The sequence below is a fragment of the Meles meles genome, chromosome 13 (assembly GCF_922984935.1).
Source record: "Meles meles chromosome 13, mMelMel3.1 paternal haplotype, whole genome shotgun sequence".
Lineage (NCBI taxonomy): Eukaryota > Metazoa > Chordata > Mammalia > Carnivora > Mustelidae > Meles > Meles meles.
In genome coordinates, this window is record NC_060078.1 from 70,109,426 (window position 1) to 70,128,609 (window position 19,184).

General features: G+C 40.9%; 1 protein-coding gene across 9 annotated transcripts in view; it reads left to right on the forward strand.

Moving 5' to 3' along the window:
* The window catches only part of VTI1A (vesicle transport through interaction with t-SNAREs 1A), a 352,003-nt gene that overhangs the window by 786 nt on the left and 332,033 nt on the right, over nt 1–19,184 (forward strand). For all 9 annotated transcript variants that reach the window (XR_006821195.1, XM_046026296.1, XM_046026294.1 and 6 more), the window contains exons 2-3: nt 10,430–10,488; nt 15,031–15,141. Coding sequence is in view for 8 of the 9 variants with exons in the window: in XM_046026296.1 (XP_045882252.1) it covers nt 10,430–10,488; nt 15,031–15,141 (170 nt within the window). In the remaining variant the exon portion in view is untranslated. The remainder of the gene's footprint in view (nt 1–10,429; nt 10,489–15,030; nt 15,142–19,184) is intronic.

The following is a 19,184-nucleotide window of genomic DNA, read 5'->3' on the forward strand; positions in this document are numbered from 1 at the left end:
GACTGCGATCCCAGCTTTGCCACTTAAAAGTTGTGGAACTTACGAAAGTTTCTTAAATCGCTCTCAACTTTACTTCTTGGTAAAATGGAGGAATGTACGTCTCTCGTGGGGTTGTGGAGATTAAATGATTTAACACACGGAAAGCCCTTTTTTTTTGGTGTTAGCTGCTATAATTACTAGTATTTTTCATAACCTCCAGCCCCTTATCTTATTTTTCATCCTTCTTGGGAGACTGTAACCTAAGTTTATGTAACACTTGGTACAGGATGATTTTTCTCACTTTTAAAATTCCATGTATCCCATCTAGAGGTGTTTTCAGTTTTGTTTCTTTGTTTTATTTTTTCAAAATAATTTATTTATTTGAGAGAGTGAGTGGGAGAGAGAGAGAGAACACGGGCAGGGGGGTGCAGCGAGAAGGAAAGGGAAAAGCAGACCCTCCCCCTGAGCAGGCACTCCCTTGTCCTCTGGAGGCTCCATCACAAAACCCTGTGATCATGACCTGAGCCAAAGGCAAACAACCCACTGAGCCACCCAGGTGCCCCTTGTTCTTGTGTTTTAGCATATCTTGCTTTCCATGCTAAACTGTCAACTATGAAGGTGGGAGCTTTGTTTGATTTCCTTGGCATTTACTTAGGGCTCAGAAAAATATTTAAGTAAATGAACGGATGAATATGAATATGATATTTGGTAATTTTTTTTGTATGTGAGACATTGTTTTAGGATTTATCTTTCTCTAAGTACAGATTTGAGTGGTTAGTTGCAGATAGGATTATTACTTTTAGCTTAGTTTTGTTGGGGAAATTGAGCCATCATCTGGACTTGGCTCTACCTGGCTCTGGGGTGTAGTGCATAGAACAGAGGATGCTCCATGATCTGTGACCTGGTGGGCAGCTTCCTGTCTCCCACCTTGTTAGTCAGCCCTTGATGCCAGCAATAATTTCTGCAGGACCTAAATTGTCATTCCTTGTTGCCTTTCACTACTTTCCCCCAAACTTGTGTGTTTATAAATAATTTTCTTCCTTTATTTTCTTGTTTCTCTTTCCCCCTCCCCCACCTATTTTCTATTAATAGGGTCATTTGCTTGAAACCAGGATCTCTGAACTTACACCCCACTCATCTCCTGAAGTCCCAGTTAGTTCTGGTGAGGTGAATGATGTCTTAAAGAGGTTTATGAGCCCAAGTGAGGGAACAAGAGGACAGAACCAAGGTAGCGTATACCACCGAGCTCTGCTGTCTCAGAGATTTTTGTGGAGAAGGTGGCTGATGGCTTCATCACTTCATGATGCATCACCTCGTCTCTTCTCTTCAGTTCCGCTTTTCTCCACTGCCCAAGGCCATCTTGATTTTTGTTATCCTTGTTGCTGGAGACTACTTCTTTTGACTTGAGTCCCAGATCTCAGAGTATCAGGACTAGTGATTTCAGTTGGATTTTTGTTTATTTTTAATTGTAACGGTTTTAACAGAGAAGCATTTTCTGTTTGAGCTAATAGATTTTGTACTGGGAAGGTGTTTTATATAAAGTAACAAAGTCATCCATGGGTGCAAAGTTGTAAAAGCTGTTTCCAAGAAAATAGATCTTGTTACAGTTTACTTTTTCCTTGTCTTTATGTTTCAATGTAACCATTCTTACCATATAGAAGGAAACCTTTGATTTACATGCCTTAAAAATAAAACCCTGACTGGCCTTGCATATAGTCTAATGTAAGGACCAAACATAGCAGCTTCACCGGAATTGAAAGAAGATTGTGTAGCAGGCACTGGAAAAATGCTTACTGACCTGACTAATTGAATGATAGTAATTCTTAAAAATGTAGTAGTTTCTCTCTTAGTAATTACTTATGCTTCCTCCGCTTATAATCTGTTTTAATTGATAAATAGAAAAGGATGAAAAATATATCCATGTAGTTATAAGTTTCAGATATATGTCTGTGAACTAACAAATTAATATGTATCACCAAAAAAAGAAAAGTATGATTAAAAGTAATTATAATCTCTCTGGACATCATTAGTGGTTGACCTAGAGGAGATGAACTATGCTTTCCTTGATTTGAGAAGTTTAAAATTGGAGAAAACTTTGCAGCCAGAGCAGTTCATTCCCCGAGCTTACTGACTTATTTAAATTGAAGTAGAGTGAGTAGGATTGATTATAATGAACTTCAATCTCCGCTGTGCATGTACAATGTATTAAAGTGTTACCTCCAGAGAGAAGGAAAAAGATTGAGTATTTTACAACCTCATTTTAAAGGAGAAATTTGATTACTCTGTGATACATTTTAAACAATAAAAGGCTTTGCTCTTAGACTGAAGTGTTTGAATTTAACTAATTTTAGTATTTGGACTGATGAAACACATCAGTCCCTTCTTAGGTAGTAGTTTTATGACCCTATTTGAATTTTAATTTTAATGATTAGAGTTCTGTGGTGAAGTCAGGAAAATGGAAGCATGAAAACCATGGCTAATACTAATTGCGAAGTTCCTTTTTCTTTGGTGAAGAACCGCAGGTGGGGGATGCTCTGCAGAGGCTCCGTTACATCAGGCAGGCATCCTCAAGAATCATAAATAAATGTTCTTCTGCAATTATTTGCTTACTTCATTTACAGAGAGAGAAATGGTCTTCTGTGGGTCCTACCTCTGTAAGATTCACACACGGCGTTGGATCTGTTTAGAATCTCTGCTTTGCTACTTCCTAGATGTGCGGTCTTGGACACATTGCTTGGCCTCTCTAAGCCTGCTGCCTCCATCTTCAAGTTGGGGAGAGGATGTAATTGCTTCAGCCTTACAATACTGTAAACACATCAAATGAGAGAAAGCCTGGAACACCCTAGCACAATTTTCTTCCCAGAGAATGTGCATGATAAATTAGCTATTACAGGTGTGGCTACTGCTGGGGGCAACAGCTGGTTAGGGTTACTTAGGACCCAGCTTCTTAGACTTCGTGATATTAATTGAATTCTTACAGGAAACTTGGACCTCAATTCTTTCTTCCTTTTCTGCCTAGACTAGAGTTAGGTGGACCTCTCTTGCTGATGCCTACATTTGAAAGGATTATGAGTGATCAGAGCTTTTTGGATATGAAGTGAAATCGGGCTTTGAACTCAGGATATCAAGGAGGGAGGCAGGGAGAGAAGGGAAAGTGGTGGGGCAAGACAGGTGTCCTTGCTAAAAGAAAATGCTCAAGTCTCTTTTATTACATATGTCAATCCTTGGAGGCTTTTGAAGACCATCCAGGAGTAGCCGTAAATATTAGCTGTAAATGTTCCGTGATTCTCTCTTGGCCTTTGCAGTTGCAGTGGTTGTAGACAGAATTCAGAAAAGCTTTTACTTATGCTTTACTTATGCATACTGTGGTTTGCTTAGTATGTGGCTCTGGAGCTGGAATGTCCACATGTTTCTACTGAGCACTTGGAATGTGGCTACAGAGTGAAATAATATTTTGGATGTATTGGGCTAAATATTATTAAAACTAAATGTATGCATATCTTAAAACTATATTTACTTGTTCCTTTTTACTCTTTGAAATGTGGAGACTAGAAAATTTAAAAATTTCCTATGTGACTTGCATGCATTATATTTCTGTTGTTCTGGAGAGTTAGAGTTGAAGAGATGGTTGCAGTCCTAATTCAGGAATTTAGGTGCACCGTAAATTGGATTGGCATACTTTAATCCCATACCCAAACTCATCCCAGAGGGACCACTCTCCCTTCACCAATGTTGTTAAGCTGAGTAATGGCTTCATTGGTTTTTTTTTTAAAAATAACTTTTAATTTCAGAACAGATTTAGATTTGTAGAAAAATCACAAATACAGAGAACACCTATATATCCCATGCCCAGTTTCCTCTATCGTTAACATCATATATTAATATGATACATTTGGTGTTGCAGTCAGTGAACCCATACCGATACATTATAATTAAATGAAGTCCATACTTTGTTCAGATTTCCTTACGTTTTGTTTTCTTTAGCTGTTTGTTTTGCCTAATGTCCTTTCACTATTCTAGGATCAAGTCCGGGATACTACAAAACATTTTTCAGTCAGGGCTCCTTATGTTCCTCTTAGCTGTGACAGTTTTCTTAGGCTCTTCTCTAGACTTCAGTTTAGGGGGAGTACTGGTAGGATATTTGAGAGAATATTCCTCAACTGGGATTTGCCTGATACTTTTCTCATGATTAGACTGGAGTTCTAGGTTTGGGGGAAGAAGATCACAGAAATAACGCACTGTTTTTATCACATTATATCAAGAATGTACTGTAACTTATCACTACTGATGCTAACTTTGATCACCTGTCTAGGTTTGTCAGGTTTCTCCACTGTAAAGTTACTCTTTTGCTTCTTTTCCATACTCTTTGGAAGGCAGTCCTATGCACGGCCCACACTTCAGGCCTGGGGAACCACATTCCACCTCCTTGAAGGCTTAATATTTATGTAAATCACTTGGGATTCCCTACAGGAGAGATTTTGTCTATTCTTCTCCATTTACTTAGTTATATCTATGGGTTTATGATATTTATTTTGTTCTTTTTTATTGTATTCCAATACTACTTTATTTTGTTGCTCAGACTGTTCCATCTTTGACCTTCGGAAGCCCTTTACCTGGCTTCTTTGTCCTTTTGATAGACCCCTATCATTGCAGGTTTGGTTTTTGTTTTTCTTGTTTTGTTTCTTTTTCCTTTTTAGCACTTTCTTGCTTTCCAGTATTATAAAATACTCTTGTATTTTATATTTCTTGTATTTTAATTTTCCTGTACCAGTCCCAGATTCAGCCATTTTTACAAGGAGTCCCACTTCCATTTACTGATAAGTGGTGTTAGAAAGCAAGACCTAGGGGTACCTGGGTGGCTTTGTGGGTTAAGCGTCCGACTCTTGATTGTGTCTCAAGTCATGAAATCGAGCCCTATGTCAGGCTCCATGCTTAGCATGGATTCTTGGGATTCTTTCTCTCCCTCTCTCTACCCTTCCCCCATACTCTCTCTCTTAAGAAAGAAAGAAAGAAAAGAAAAAGGAAAGAAAAACAAAACCAAGATCTGGATGCTGGGTACTTATTGCTACTGGGGTATTATTGCTTCTAGTCCTTCTGAGCTGGAAGACAAGGAAGTACATATGCGTACAAGTAAATCTTGTATATATACATATCAGTAAGTATTTGTATCAAGTGTAGCCATCTATAGTAAGCTAAACATGAGTTCGTATTTCTGTCTCCAACCCTAATCCATTATTACATGGATCATTCTAGAATGGCTTTGTTTCAGTATTGACCATTCTCTAACGTGCTGCATAGTGTAGCATTAGTAATATGTCCATTTTTAAGTTCTCTAATATAAAAATTTCCTCTATTAGTGGTTTCACTGTACATTTCCCAGTACATAGTTTCTGCTGCTATTTTATCCAAAATTAGCTACAATGCACAAAGACAGGTTGGATTTAAGTTAGCGCTGACATTTACACTACTTTATGGGGGAGGGGGTGTGCAAGACTGACTAAGCACTTCTTTCAATACTAACAAAAAACATGCATCAAGCACTTCCGTTAATGTTGAGTGACCAAGAAAAGATCATACTATGCGAAGACTTGTGTGTATACCAGCATTCGTCAATCCTGTATGCAAAAAAAAAAAAAAAGTGATGAAATTTGTTTATATAGTATATTTTATGTAGTACATTAGAGGTTAAGAGCTCAGTTCGGGCAACAGACCTTGTTGAAATTCCAACTCTGCAATTTATTAGCTGTTTAACTTTGGAGAAATTATTTAATCACTCTGAGTTTACATACTTCCCTGAGAATGGGATAGGAACTAGTATCTCCAAAGGACCATTTCAAAACATGGCCCTATGAAAACAATGTTAGCTGTTAGTCATGAGGTTCTGAATCCTAGGACGGTGCCATTTGGTGTGAAAAGCTTGAAACTGTCTTGGGAATTAGGTAGGAATAGTGCTAGAAGTCTGCCAAAAGCTTAATGTTGGTAGATATTTCCAAGGTCATCTCATTCACTCTTTCTTTCCTTCCTTTCTTTCTCATTCATGCTTTCCTCCTAAATCATCACCTTTCCATTCTCTTAAACATGTGAGGAATTTAGCTGGAGAGGGCTAAATTCAGAGGTAGGACAAAGATACAAGAGTTGTCCCTGCTTCCAAGGAGCTGGAAATGAAGGGGAGGGGGAAAATTACAGAAAGCACTTTCTCATGACTATCAGAGCCACTAGAACAGAACCCAGAGGTCTGGGAATTCAGAGGGGACAAGATCTATCCCAGGAAATCACCTCAAGGAGAGGTGGGAATTAACACAAAAATGGGGGGAAAAGTATATTAAGAGAGGTTGCAATAGTGGGTGAAGCTAGTTTCTTGTTTTTTACTTCCCAGAATCCTCTATTCTATTTTCTGATAGCAGCACCTCAATTTTCCATTGAGGAAATACCTAGACCCAGTCTTGGTGGAACCAATAGGCTGCCATGCCCTTTACAGGTCAACAGGTGAACATACTATCCAAGTGAGTGTATTCAGAGAACGTTTCCTGGAATCCGAATTGTGGACAGAGTGAACCAAGAGGAGAACATGGCACTACTGCTCTAGACTCTCCTTCTGCAGAGGCTGTCAGTGAGTTCTGCTCCCCGGTCCCCCGAGGTACTCCTTTCTGAGCCGGGGGGCTCATTTTTATCATTGACTCTATGAGCCACTCCATTTTATTCTCATGATTCTCCCTCTAACTCTAACAGCTATCTTTCTAATGAATTCCCTTTTTTGGCTTAGGTTAGTCAATTCTGTTGTAGTCAACCAAAGAACACTGAGTGGTAGCTTCAACAAAAGGTTAGATCAGGAAAAAAAAGAGGGGAAGGATGAGATTTGAGTTATAATGAATAGTCTGGGTAGCATATAACGTGTGCACTGGAGAGCTAGTAGTTGGAAACAAAGTTGGAAAGGTTGCTTGGGTCTGGAATGTGAAGGACCTTGACCGCTAGGCTTAAGTGATGCAATCAAAGCCACATTTTAGGAAGCTTAAGTGGTGGAGAGGAGCAGGTATGAAGACAGGGAAAGCTATTTTTATAATGTTTACATAGTCCTACATTATTCCATTAACTGCCAGTTTTCAAAACTGATCCTATGACAGGCTCTGTGCTAGATTTTAGGACTATAAAGATAATTAAGACATGATTAAAGCCTCCAACCTAGAAAATAAATCAGACCTGTAAGTGTGGGAGATAAATTACAGGAATTAGGTAAGGGTTGTAGGTGTTTTCCATAAGAGAGAGCAGCTAACTCTTTTGTCAGTTTAGGAAAGGCTTCAAAGAGGTAATGATTTCTGAAGTGAGTTTTGAATAACAGTTTGGCAGGCAGTCACAGTGGAGGTATGCATAGACATTGGGGCTAAAGGTTTTGGGTCCTGGAAATATATCAGAGTTAGAGATAAAGATTTGGGATCATAAATGTATGATATGAAAGTTTAAAAATGAGAGTGGGTGAAATTGTCCAGGAATATAGAGCATAATCAGAAGAAAAGCAAGGATTGAACTCCCAGGAGTGCCGATGAGTTGAAGGATAAATGGAGGAAAGGATGCTGGCAGAGGACACTGAGACAGAAGGGTGTGTGTAGGAGGATCAGAAAATCAGAGTGTGCTGGAAGCCAGGAGACAAAAAAGTGATAGGATGGGAGGAGCAGAATGTCGGATGCCACAAGATTAAGTAGAAGTAGGACTGGAGAATGTCCATTTGTTTGGGCAAAGGGAAGGTCATCAGACTTAGGGTCATTTCAGTGGACTGGTGGGAGTGAGAGCGAGATTACCAGGAGGAAATGGAGAGACGAAGAAGGGAAATGTGACTGTGGATAGAGGAGAGAGAAATTAGTAGCAAACGGGAATACTGGACAAGGATGGCTTCTTTGTTTTGTTTTGTTGATGAGAAGGGCTGGTCTGGCATGGACTTTTCCTAACAACTGAATGCCTTAAAGAAAACAAGATGTTCCTTCAGCTATATAAATTCATAATCTCACCCCTGGTCCAAGATGGGCTTGTTTTATTTCATATTCTGCTCCAGCGTAAAAATAGTGTGCTTCTCTTGTAACTGGTGGAAATATTGGACAGATGACGTGTTGCCAGAAGCAAATAAATTTGGGGTCATATACTAGATTTTTAATCTGGCCATATGTAGGCTTAACTTTTTCAAAAAGGAAAGTCAAACTGAATTTTAATTTCAAATGTGCATTTTTCTTTTTTGGAGTATGCACAAAACACCTTATGTGACAGCTCCCCCACTCCCCCAGTTTGGTGGGAATCAAAGGGAAGGGGTTGGGGGTGGCAGAACCTAATTATGGTTCTAGCAAAATAATAACTTCTACTAAAGATTCCCCACTTAGTGTTGACTATCCTTCTGAAGAGTTAGTCAGCTGCTAAAGGTTGTACCCATTTCAAGCTTCATGATCTCTCTAGTTTGTTGTATTAGTTGGTCATCATTAGGTTTACAGAAACCTAATTTTAAAGATTTATTTATTTATTTCAGAGAGAGAGAGAGAGAGACAGAATGCGTGCAGTGTGGAGGGGCAGAGGGAGAGGGAGAGAGAGTCTTAAGCAGACTCCACGCTGAGTGCAGAATGCAATTCGGGGCTCAATTTCAAGATCCTGAGATCATGACCTGAGCCAGAGCTAAGAGTCAGATGCTTAACTAACTGCCATCCAGGCACTCCGAAGCCTAACTTTAAATAAAGAAATCTGTTAGTTCAAGAAAGCAAATCATGATAAAGTCAAGCAAAACCTGTTTCAGAGTTATGTGGAACCAGAAATTAATTAACTAAATCTACCTACCTACCTGCTTACTTACCAACCTACCTACCTACTACCTGCCCCTCAGCTTTGTTTCTTTTTCAGTATAGACTTCATTCTTAACCACTGCAAAGTGGTGATCCTTGTAGCTAGAACAATGGATGCCAACAGCTTCTAGACTCATGCCATCATAACTCTACCAAGAGAGGGGAAAAGACTTTGCTGTTGCTCTAGGACTCTGAATGGTCTACTTGAATTGTATATTGACTCCACTTCCACCCGCCAGACCAATGTGGCAAGAGGGATTGATCCACTGGGATCAGTCCAGCTAGGGTAAGGAGCCCGAGCTTTGCTGAGTCACTGTGACCAAAGGTGCGGCATCATAGAAGGAGATAACATCTCCCATCAACCTGGTTGGTGAAGAAGAGAGCCTCAAAAGAGTGGAGATATTGCCTGAGAAAGGAAGAATGCTAGACACAAAACCATAAATGTTCAATAAGTTCGCTTAGCACAAGCCTGAGGCGTAGTCTCTGAGTAAATGAACTGATTGTTTTGGAATGAGAGTGAGACATTTTCTGAAAATACCCACTAGGACATACCTGTCCCAGGAAGGGGAGCTATAGTTGGGTGATAACTGAATGGTTGTAGAGTTTGAATAAGCTAATTCAGAGACTCAGCACTTCATAATTTTAGAAGTACTTTTACTTGCATCAGCTTTGTGAGCTAAAAAGAATTAGCTATTTTAAATTTCCATTTTAGAGAGTACCAATGGGGTCTCAGAAAAAAAACACTTTCTTATCCAGGATCCCACAACCAACTAACAAACTAGGTAGTGACTTTGGGTTTAAAATTAGTAGTCCTGACTTCAAATATTTCTTTCATTATACCCAGTTCTTAATGAAAGTACAGTCTTTTTTTTTTTAAAGACTTTATTTATTTGATATATATAGAGAGATCACAAGTAGATAGAGAGGCAAGTAGAGAGAGAGGGGGAAGCAGGCTCCCTGCTGAGCAGAGAGACCGATGTGGGGCTCCATCCCAGGACCCTGAGATCATGACCTGAGCCGAAGGCAGAGGCTTAACCCGAAAGTACAGTCTTTTAAAGGATCATAAGATCATTTTCCGTTTCAGGAATTATTTTGGTATATGACTTTTTCCCCCAAATTTTAATTTATATCCTGGTTAACATACAGTGTAATGTTCATTTCATGTGTAGAATTTAGTGATTCATCACTTACATACAGCAGTCGGTGCTCATCTCTATGAGGTCACTCCTTAACCCATCACCCATCTATCCCATGTGACTTTTAAATTGTATTCATAAGTCCATTTCTCCCAGTTTATTAAAGCTGTGACTCTGAAGACTCCTCGTGCAACAACAAGGAATGGTTTGCTGTTGTTGATGCAGTTTCTTCTAAAGGACAAACTGATTTTTGTTTTCTCTTCGAAATGTTATGGCATCTTCTCATAATTATGTACTCCATAGGATTATATATTTCCATGTAGCCTAGACTCAGTGACTTAGAAATGGTTCCTGTTCCACCAAAGAATGATCTGGTCATCTGCCTGGTGTGGTAATTCTCTACTATGACCAGAAAGGAAAAGGCATGTAACCATAGAAGTTTTCGCATATTAAATTTACTTGTATTCCTAGCAATTCCTTGGTATTTATTGTTTGTTTCAGATGAGAAGAAGCAGATGGTTGCAAATGTGGAGAAACAGCTCGAAGAAGCAAAAGAACTGGTAGGTACAGACATGGTCATGTATTTTAACATACAACAGAGCCTTTTCTGCCGATGCCTTCCTCTAGCCTGTTTTATACTATGTGGAAAGATGACACTTTTCTGATTAGCATCTTAAAATTTGGACCTCATTAGTTTTTAAATTGAAGAGAATTTAATAGTTTCTTGGGATTTTATGCTTCTTAATTAAAGTGATTCATGAAAGGTCCACCTTTCATTTTGATTCCTTCATAATACTTTTCATAATAGCTAGAAATAGCTCATGCTTGTTAAAGGCATACTGAGTACCAGACACTGGGTTAATCATATAACTTGCTTTATAATATTTAATTTTTACACAAGCCCCGTGAGACAAATGCTATTCATCAAGAAGTATTAAGGATCTGAGATGTTCCCCTACTTGCTTTGTAGAAGGTAAGCTTACCACAGTTTCACAGATGTGGGCAGAAGACAGGAGATTCCTAGGTCAGAGAAGTTTTATTACAGCAAAAGGTGCTGTCAGAGTCTCAGCCCGCTGCCTCAGGTCCCTGAGCCCCAGCTCCCACAGGGTGCTGCAGGTTGGCCTGGAAAAGTTCTCACACCCAGTGGAATACCTTACAGGAAGGGAACCTGGAGCCTGGGAAATGCCCTGCTTTGTAGCAGCCTGTGAGCTAGGCTGCTGTTTGTCCCAGAGGGACACAGTATCTCCTCCCCAAGGGCTGCTCCCTGTAAATATAACTCTGAGAAACAGCTTGAGAAAGGAGCGGTCAGGGCCTCACATTCTTGGCATGCCCAGCAAGACATGTGGGAGCGTGAGACACCCACAGAGGAGTGATTCTCTATGCCATGCTTATCCCCATTTTGTAGATGGGGAAACTGAGGCCTAGGAAGATGAAGTAACTTTGAGATGCCACACCGAGCAAGTGGCAGAGTACGGGCTTGTATTTAAATATGCTGAGCCTGGAGCTCCATCTCATCCACTATTTCTTGATAAAATAAACTTGCAAATCAAGGAACAAAAAGTATTAAAAGGTATTTTATTGTGTCCCAGTTTTTGGTCTTAAAGCCAGGTATCACAAGGACGACTCTACCTGTTACTGCATTGTGGTCCCAAATGAGTGTGTCACTTTCCTAAATGCTGAAGGGCGCTACTTGGGGTTCCTTCAGAACATACTTACTGATGTACTTAGAACAGTTCCCCAAGTGTGTTTCCGGTGATGGCTGCTACCAGTTCAAGTATGTTTGGGAAATTAGGTAGCTTAGATAGGACTGGAGGTTGGCATCTTTCTCAGTTGTTTTTCTACAGAATCTTCTTGGACCCTGAAGGAGGCTAAGAGGCATTATGAATCTCTAAGAAGGGACTGTAGGAGGCAGCTAAAGTGTGGAGCGTTTCCAAGCTTATCTGACTGACTGACTTTTGCGGACAGGGCCATATGCAAGGGGCTGCCCTTTTAGGGGTTCTGTAGAAGTAGGTGGCTGTCATTCCCTGAGACACAGCAAACCTTTGTTCTGTGACTTGGAGGGCGGAAGTAGCGAGCTGCACCGCACTGCCCTGTCTCCTCTGGCATTTCTCTAGCTGTCGGAATGGCGGACGCTCTCCATGCCCCAGAAGACCTGCTTCCCACCCCTCTGTGCTGTCACCGGGCTCCCCGGCTTTGAATGTTTGCCTCTCTTTTGACAGTTTCTCCCTTTTTGCAAATACTTTTCTCCTTACTTTGTTTTCTTTTATGGTTTCTGGCCTTCACGCAAAAAGACTGACCTCCCGCGTAGTGTAGCTGCCGATCAGGACAGCCCTTCCTTCTGGCTGGAAGCTTCCCATTGGTAGTACAGCGCAGCCGCTCAGTGGTTTGCCGCTGCGTTGACCCCTGCTATTGTTGAGTTCCCAGGAGCAGTTCTTTTGCCTCAAAATCTGTGTTTTGGTTTGTCGAGCCATCCAGGTACTCAGTGTTAGAAAGGTGGTTTCCTAATAACCAAGATTTTACTATACCAAGAAGTATAAGGCACAGTCATCCCCTCACAGAGTTTGTAGTCATCCTCAGTCATGACCAACCCCAAGAGTTTTATCTAAGATAGGTGTTTCTATTTGTTTAAGATGGTCAGATAGCTGATTTACTGAGTTCTGATGACATCCTTGTTAAGGACGCTGTTCATTGTATTACATCCTCTCCTTTGGATGAGGACCCTGGCAGAAAAACTTCTTTTTGATCTCACTTATTAGGATTACTGAGCAACTGGCTTGTATTAATCTCTCGGACCCTGTTTGTCTTGTGATTACTGTGTCCCCCACATGGTGTTGTTGGCTGGCTGAACGTTGGGACGACACGAAACAAGTTCATGTTAGCCTTATTTCTGGTTTCATTGGAAATGCTTGTTGTGTGTTTCCTTTTTTTTCTTACTTACCTACTGTTAATTTTGTCTTCAATGTCCTTGTAAAATGCCTTAAACAGAAGTGTAGTTAGCGCTTGGATTTTCAGTTACGTGCCCTTAAGCAGTTATTTGGATGATCCTGCTCACCTTATTAGAACTAGGTACTTCATGATGATTTCAGAGACGTGTTTTTTTTTTTTTTTAAGTTTTAAAAAGATTCTTCTTTTTAAAGAAGAGAGAGAGAGCACAAGCAGGGGGAGGGAGAGTGGGAGAGCGAGAAGCAGACTCCCCACTGAGTAGGGAACCTGACTTGGGGGCTTGATCTCAGGACCCCGGCATCATAACCTGAACTGAAGGCAGACACCCAACTGACTGAGCCACCCAGATGCCCCCAGAGAAGTATTTTAAAGCTTGCCTTTGCTGAGTGACAATTTAACTTATTGGTGCTTCACATTTATGTTGAGACATGGCGAAAATTTAAGTGGTCACAGCTTAAGTCAAGGCTAATGAAAATTCTCTCTCTCTCTCTCAGTAAAAATTAAGGACCGTGAATTAAAACATGGTTTTCTGGTTTATCAGAGAGCTGCTATCATTACTCAGTCTCTAACGCTGGACAAATAGAAGTTTTATTAGTGATAAGCTTATAGTAGTCATGGAAATAACTCATTAAAAGGTAAAATACATAGCGGAATTTTTGGGTATGAGTTTATTTGACATGGTCTGAGCCAATTTGCTGTTGGTGGTGGTTTTTATTTTTTAATGCCAGGTATAAATAAGCTATCTCTGATTCCTTGTGTCTATACCTGCTGTATTTCTTCTGTGTCATCAGTAATCATCTCTACTATTAACATTAATCTAGCGATTACCAAGCAAGAGACACTGTTGTAAGCACATTATAGGAATTACACCATATAATCTCTACAGCTGTCCTACAAAAGACATACTATTTTTAGAAAGGAGAAAAGTAAGGCCCAGAAGACTTAATAAACCCATCCGAGGCTGCCCATCTAATAAGTAATGGAGCCCGATGTGGACGCAGGCGTCTGACTCGAAAGTCTGTGTTCTTACTCGTCACACTATTTCTGTTTTGCCTCTCATTAAATGCGCATGTGTGTGGGGACGCCTGGGTGGCTCAGTGGGTTGGGCCGCTGCCTTCGGCTCGGGTCATGATCTCAGGGTCCTGGGATCGAGTCCCGCATCGGGCTCTCTGCTCAACAGGGGGCCTGCTTCCCTCTCTCTCTCTCTGCCTGCCTCTCTGCCTACTTGTGATCTCTTTCTGTCAAGTAAATAAATAAAATCTTAAAAAAAAAAAAATTAAATGCGCATGTGTGGTATCCAAAGTGTTATTAATGCCAGATTCTTGAAAAGTATGCGGCTGCGATTTCAGTGAGCTTTGTGTAGTTTAGTAGATGACAGTATCCACTCAGTGCCATATCGACATGGTTACAAAGGAGAAGGAGTTACGCTGGAGGGTCAGACCACATATTGGTTGGCACATGATTTTCCTAATCAGAAAAGAGTTTCTAGAAGAATTTTCACCAAATGACTAAGGCTGGGCTGACATTTTATAAATTTCGGGTGGAAGTAATGGTTTGTTTTATGTTCCCATAGTCCTGGTGGTTTAGGGTCAGAAGACCAGTCCAGGTGAGGTTGGATTGAATGATAAGACATACCAACGGGATTAAAATTGCTATTATCGAGGACATTTGGATTAATGCATATGTTTAAAAAAAAAAATATGGCACCTGGGTGGCTCTGTGGGTTAAGCCTCTGCCTTCAGCTCAGGTTATGATCTCAAGGTCCTGGGATTGAGCCCTGCATCAGGCTCTCTGCTCAGCAGGGAGCCTGCTTTCCCCCTCTCTCTGCCTGCTTCTCTGTCTACTTGTGATCTGCATCTGTCAAATAAATAAATAAAATCTAAAACAAACAAACAAACAATCAAACATTCTTGACAGAGTGAGTGCTTCGGCACTCTGCACGTCACTAGCAAGCACTCAGGAACTTCACTTGGTGACGCAGACAAAAGTTAAGCCCCAAAGCAGTCCCAGTGTCACTTGATCTTGGGCAGCGAGCTCTCTCGGCCTGGCTCCTCAGGTGTAAAACAAGAAATTGGGATTAAATCCTTTCAGCTCTACATGTGTGGCCAAATAAAGCATAAGCATATGGTTGAAGTCACGTTTTCCTCTCGCCCTGCCAGCTTGAGCAGATGGATCTGGAAGTCCGAGATATACCGCCCCAGAGTCGAGGAATGTACAGCAACAGGATGCGAAGCTACAAGCAAGAAATGGGCAAACTTGAAACAGATTTTGTGAGTCAGACTCCCCCTCTGTCCTATTGACCGCTCTTGCATCTGCATTTTCACCTGTGTTTTCTGTCGTTTCCGCCGCACGCCTCAGTGAGCCCGATGAGCATCGTCTCCAGGAGCCGGTGCGGGAGACAGCACAGCTTCCATTGTCTGTGGCTTGGGGGGTCTAAAAATACCCGAAGAACTAGCTAATGGTGGCATATGAGGTGTGCTGGATTCCTGACTCACAGATGGGTCCGAAGCGCGACGTCTTCTGGGTTTTGACAGTGTGTATTTATACTTAGCATTTCGGAGAATTCTGAAACCCAGTTTTGGCCTTTCTTAATCTGCAGCCTTTCGGGTGCAGTGTTCATAGATGGACTTCAGGGGCGCATGAATGTCCTGAAATTATATAGGTATTTTTGGACGTCCATTTCTATGCACACTGTTCTTCTGGAGTAGGCGCCGTAGACTGTATTAGAGTCTTGAAGGATTATGTTACCCTCCTCCCGCACAAGGACAGAAGGAATTCACTTAATTCTAGACTTTCTTCTAGACTTTCAGCTCTACCTACTTAAGAGCAAACTTAAGAACGCTAAACATAGAATGTTGAAATTGTTAGTAATTAGAAAGTAATAGGAGTTTGGAAGCTAGAGCTGGGCAGTTCCACTGCTGGGTATATTTCCAAAAGAATTGAAAGCAGAGTTTTTATATTTGTACACCCATGTTCATTGCAGCATTATTCACGACACCAAAAGGTAGAAGCAACCCGGGTGTCCAGCAGCAGATGAGTGGCTAAACAAAACATGGTCTACAATGAGATATTACTCAGCCTTAAAAATGGTGGAAATTCTAATGTATCCTATGCTATGACATGACATGATATGCTTGAGAACATTATGCTAAGTGAAATAAGCCAATCATGAAAGGCAAATAGTATATGATTCTGTTTATATTATGCACTAGAGTAGTCAAAGATAAGACACAGAAAGTAGAATGGTGGTTGCCAGGGACTGGAGAGAGGGGGAAATGGGCCATTACTGTTTAATGGGTACAGAGTTTCAGTTTGGCAAGACGAAAGGTTCTAGAGAATGGCTGCTCAGCAGGTGAATATATTTAACACCATGAAACTGTGCACTTAAGAATGGCTCAGATGGCAAATCTTAGGTTATGGGTATTTTACTACTTAAAAAAAAAAAGATACAGATGAAGAAAGAACTGAGCTTTACCAGTAAATGACAGAGAAGTCATGTCTTGGTATGTGAATCGACTACATTGCTGACCTGGGAGTCCAAATTCATAAAGAAAGTCAAGAATTGGAAGGGTCTTTCTACCTCTGTTCTTGCCTAAGTGTTTTACTTATGGAGTTTGGGTCTTCTAGACTATAGCGGTACCGGACCCAGTAGAAATCCCCCTAGGATCTGGAGATAGGGTGATTTGCAGTTAGGCATGTTTGTTTTATATTTTGGTGGATATTTCCTAAGAAGTTGAGATAGTCTATGTCAGTGACTCTGATGCAGTTGCCTTTTAAATTGTGTTTTTATTAATTTAAAAAAAATTGGGGGGGCGCCTGGGTGGCTCATTGGGTTAAGCTTCTGCCTTCGGCTCAGGTCGTGATCTCAGGGTCCTGGGATCGAGTCCTGCTGAGCATGGAGCCTGCTTCCCCCTCTCCCTCTGCTGCTCCCCCTGCTTGTACTCTCTCTCTTTCTCTCACTCTCTGTCTGTCAAGTAAATAAATTCTTTAAAAAAAAAAAATTAGGATCCACAATGCGCCTACATTCAGAAAAGAAGTGTAACTGCCTAGCTCCTGTGCTCTGTGCTAGATAAAACCTTCTCTAATTGCTTTGCGAAAGGTGGGTACTCTTAGGGAGAATATGAGATCTAGTGAGAAAATTTAAATTGATTTGAGAATTTGATAACTCAAATTTATACCTAGACAATTCTAATTAAAATTAATGTTTCAATATAAATGATGAAAGTAAAGTGAAATATTTATGAGGATTATTTTAGTTTGCTAACCTCATCTTTATGAAACTACAAAGATTTCTCTCTTGGTTTCTGAAATAACAAATTATATTAGTTTGTGAGGGCTGCCATCATAAAGTACCACAGACTGAATGGTTTAAACAGCAGAAATTTATTTTCTCGCAGTTCTGGAGGCTGAGAGTCTGAGATCAGGGCATCAGCAGGGTTGGTTTCTTCTAAGGCCTCTCTCCTTGGCTTGGAGATGGTCATCTTCTCCCTGAGTCTTCACATGGGCTTCCCTCTGTCTGTGTCTGTGTTCTGATTTCTTCTTCTTATAAGGACACCCATCATGCTGGATTAGAGCCCACCCTCCCGACCTTGTTGTAACTCAGTTAACTCTTCTCCAGATGCGGTCCCTTTCCGAGGTACTAAAGCTTAGAACCTCGACATGTGAAGTGAGATAGACACGATTCACCTCAGAACACTGAATTTAGCTTTAATCTTTTCTTCTTAAAATTTTTTCCAGAGATTAAATTGTTTCTGTAGCTTGTAAGGCAGCTAGCTCAATCTTTAGTGGTTTTGTCTCCTGAAGAATATAATCTGGGTAGAGTTCTTTAGGTATTTGGATAGTCTATGCTTGGGTCAGTATTTCTCAGGCATTTTTTGTTGTTGTTGTTCTAAAGAAAAATGGAACCAGAAGCTGTGATCTGAACATCTATTCTCCAGGCTATCATTAAAAATTCATGTGTTTATGTGGGTAATTGTTAGCACAACTTTCTTCTACTGCATCGGGAAGCATCCTTTACCACTTCCAGCCCCCACCTTCCATGGTATAGTGACTTAGAGTTTATAAAGTGCTTTAACGTACACTACTTCGTTTCATTGTACAAGGAGTAGACAGAGTAGATGTGGATGACTCTCCCCATTTTACACGTGATAGACCCAAGAAGTTCAGATTGACTCTGGATGCCATTCAACACATCATTGCCAAGCCTGGCTGTGTATAAGACACTGCCCTGCGTGCTTGGAGAAAGCTGGGTTAAGACAAAGTTCTTGTTCTTATGGAATTTAAATTCTAGAGGCTAAAACAAGAAACAAATACATCTATATTATAATTTCAGATAGCAATGAGTGCTATAAATGAAAATAAAGTGGGTAAACGGGTGAGTGATCGTGGGTGTTCTCTGCGGCGTGAGTGAAAGCGGAAGAGGCGCCTGTGTTTGCAGAGGGGGTATCTACAAGGGCATCGTAGACATAGTGAAGACCTTGGCTCTTGCTCTGGATTGATGAGAAGCCATTGGGGGCCTTTGAGAAGTGAGTGGTCCTCTGACGCTTCCTTGATTGCTTCCTCCCCTTTTCCGTACCACACCACCTGAGGTATTGGAACAGAGTATAGAAAATAGGTACATAATTCCCTTTTGGTTCATATTTTCTTTTTATATTTAATTCCTTAATGTTTAAAGCAATGAAGACTATCTTCTTAAAGATACTTATTAACTTTCTTATGGTGATATACCTAGAACCACCGAACCCCAAGAAAAATAGCACAGGTGGTCCTTCGTGTCTCATTTGCAACATTCTTGCAAATGAAGGAGTTGTGCTCTTCCCCTTGTGACATCGGGACTTTGGGGGATTTGTACCAATGAGGAAGGGCAGAGGACAGCTCAATACTTCTTTCTTTGACTCTCATCATCTACTTGTTTTCTTGTCTTGGCCCCTCCCCCTCCTCTGCCACAGACACTGGGTTCTTCAGGCTTCTCCACCTACTCCCACTGTCTTACCCCGTGTGGCATCATCTACTCCTGTGGCTTCAGTGACCGCATCTATACCAACCCGTATTGCCAACCCAGACCTCTGTAGTTCTAGATTCATAATTCTTACTACTTGCTTTACTCCAGAATCCCTTAAGCACACACACTTAAATTTGACAAGTTCTAGTCATTTCCGAGTTATCTTTAATCTCTTCCTCGCCATCATGTTGCACCTCAGTTGATCACAGAATTAGCAATCCTGCCCTCAGATCTCTCCCACTTTCATCTCCACTACTGGAAGCTCTCATGTTTTTCCATCTCGATGTTTGTAGTAGCCTTTCCTCCTTCTAT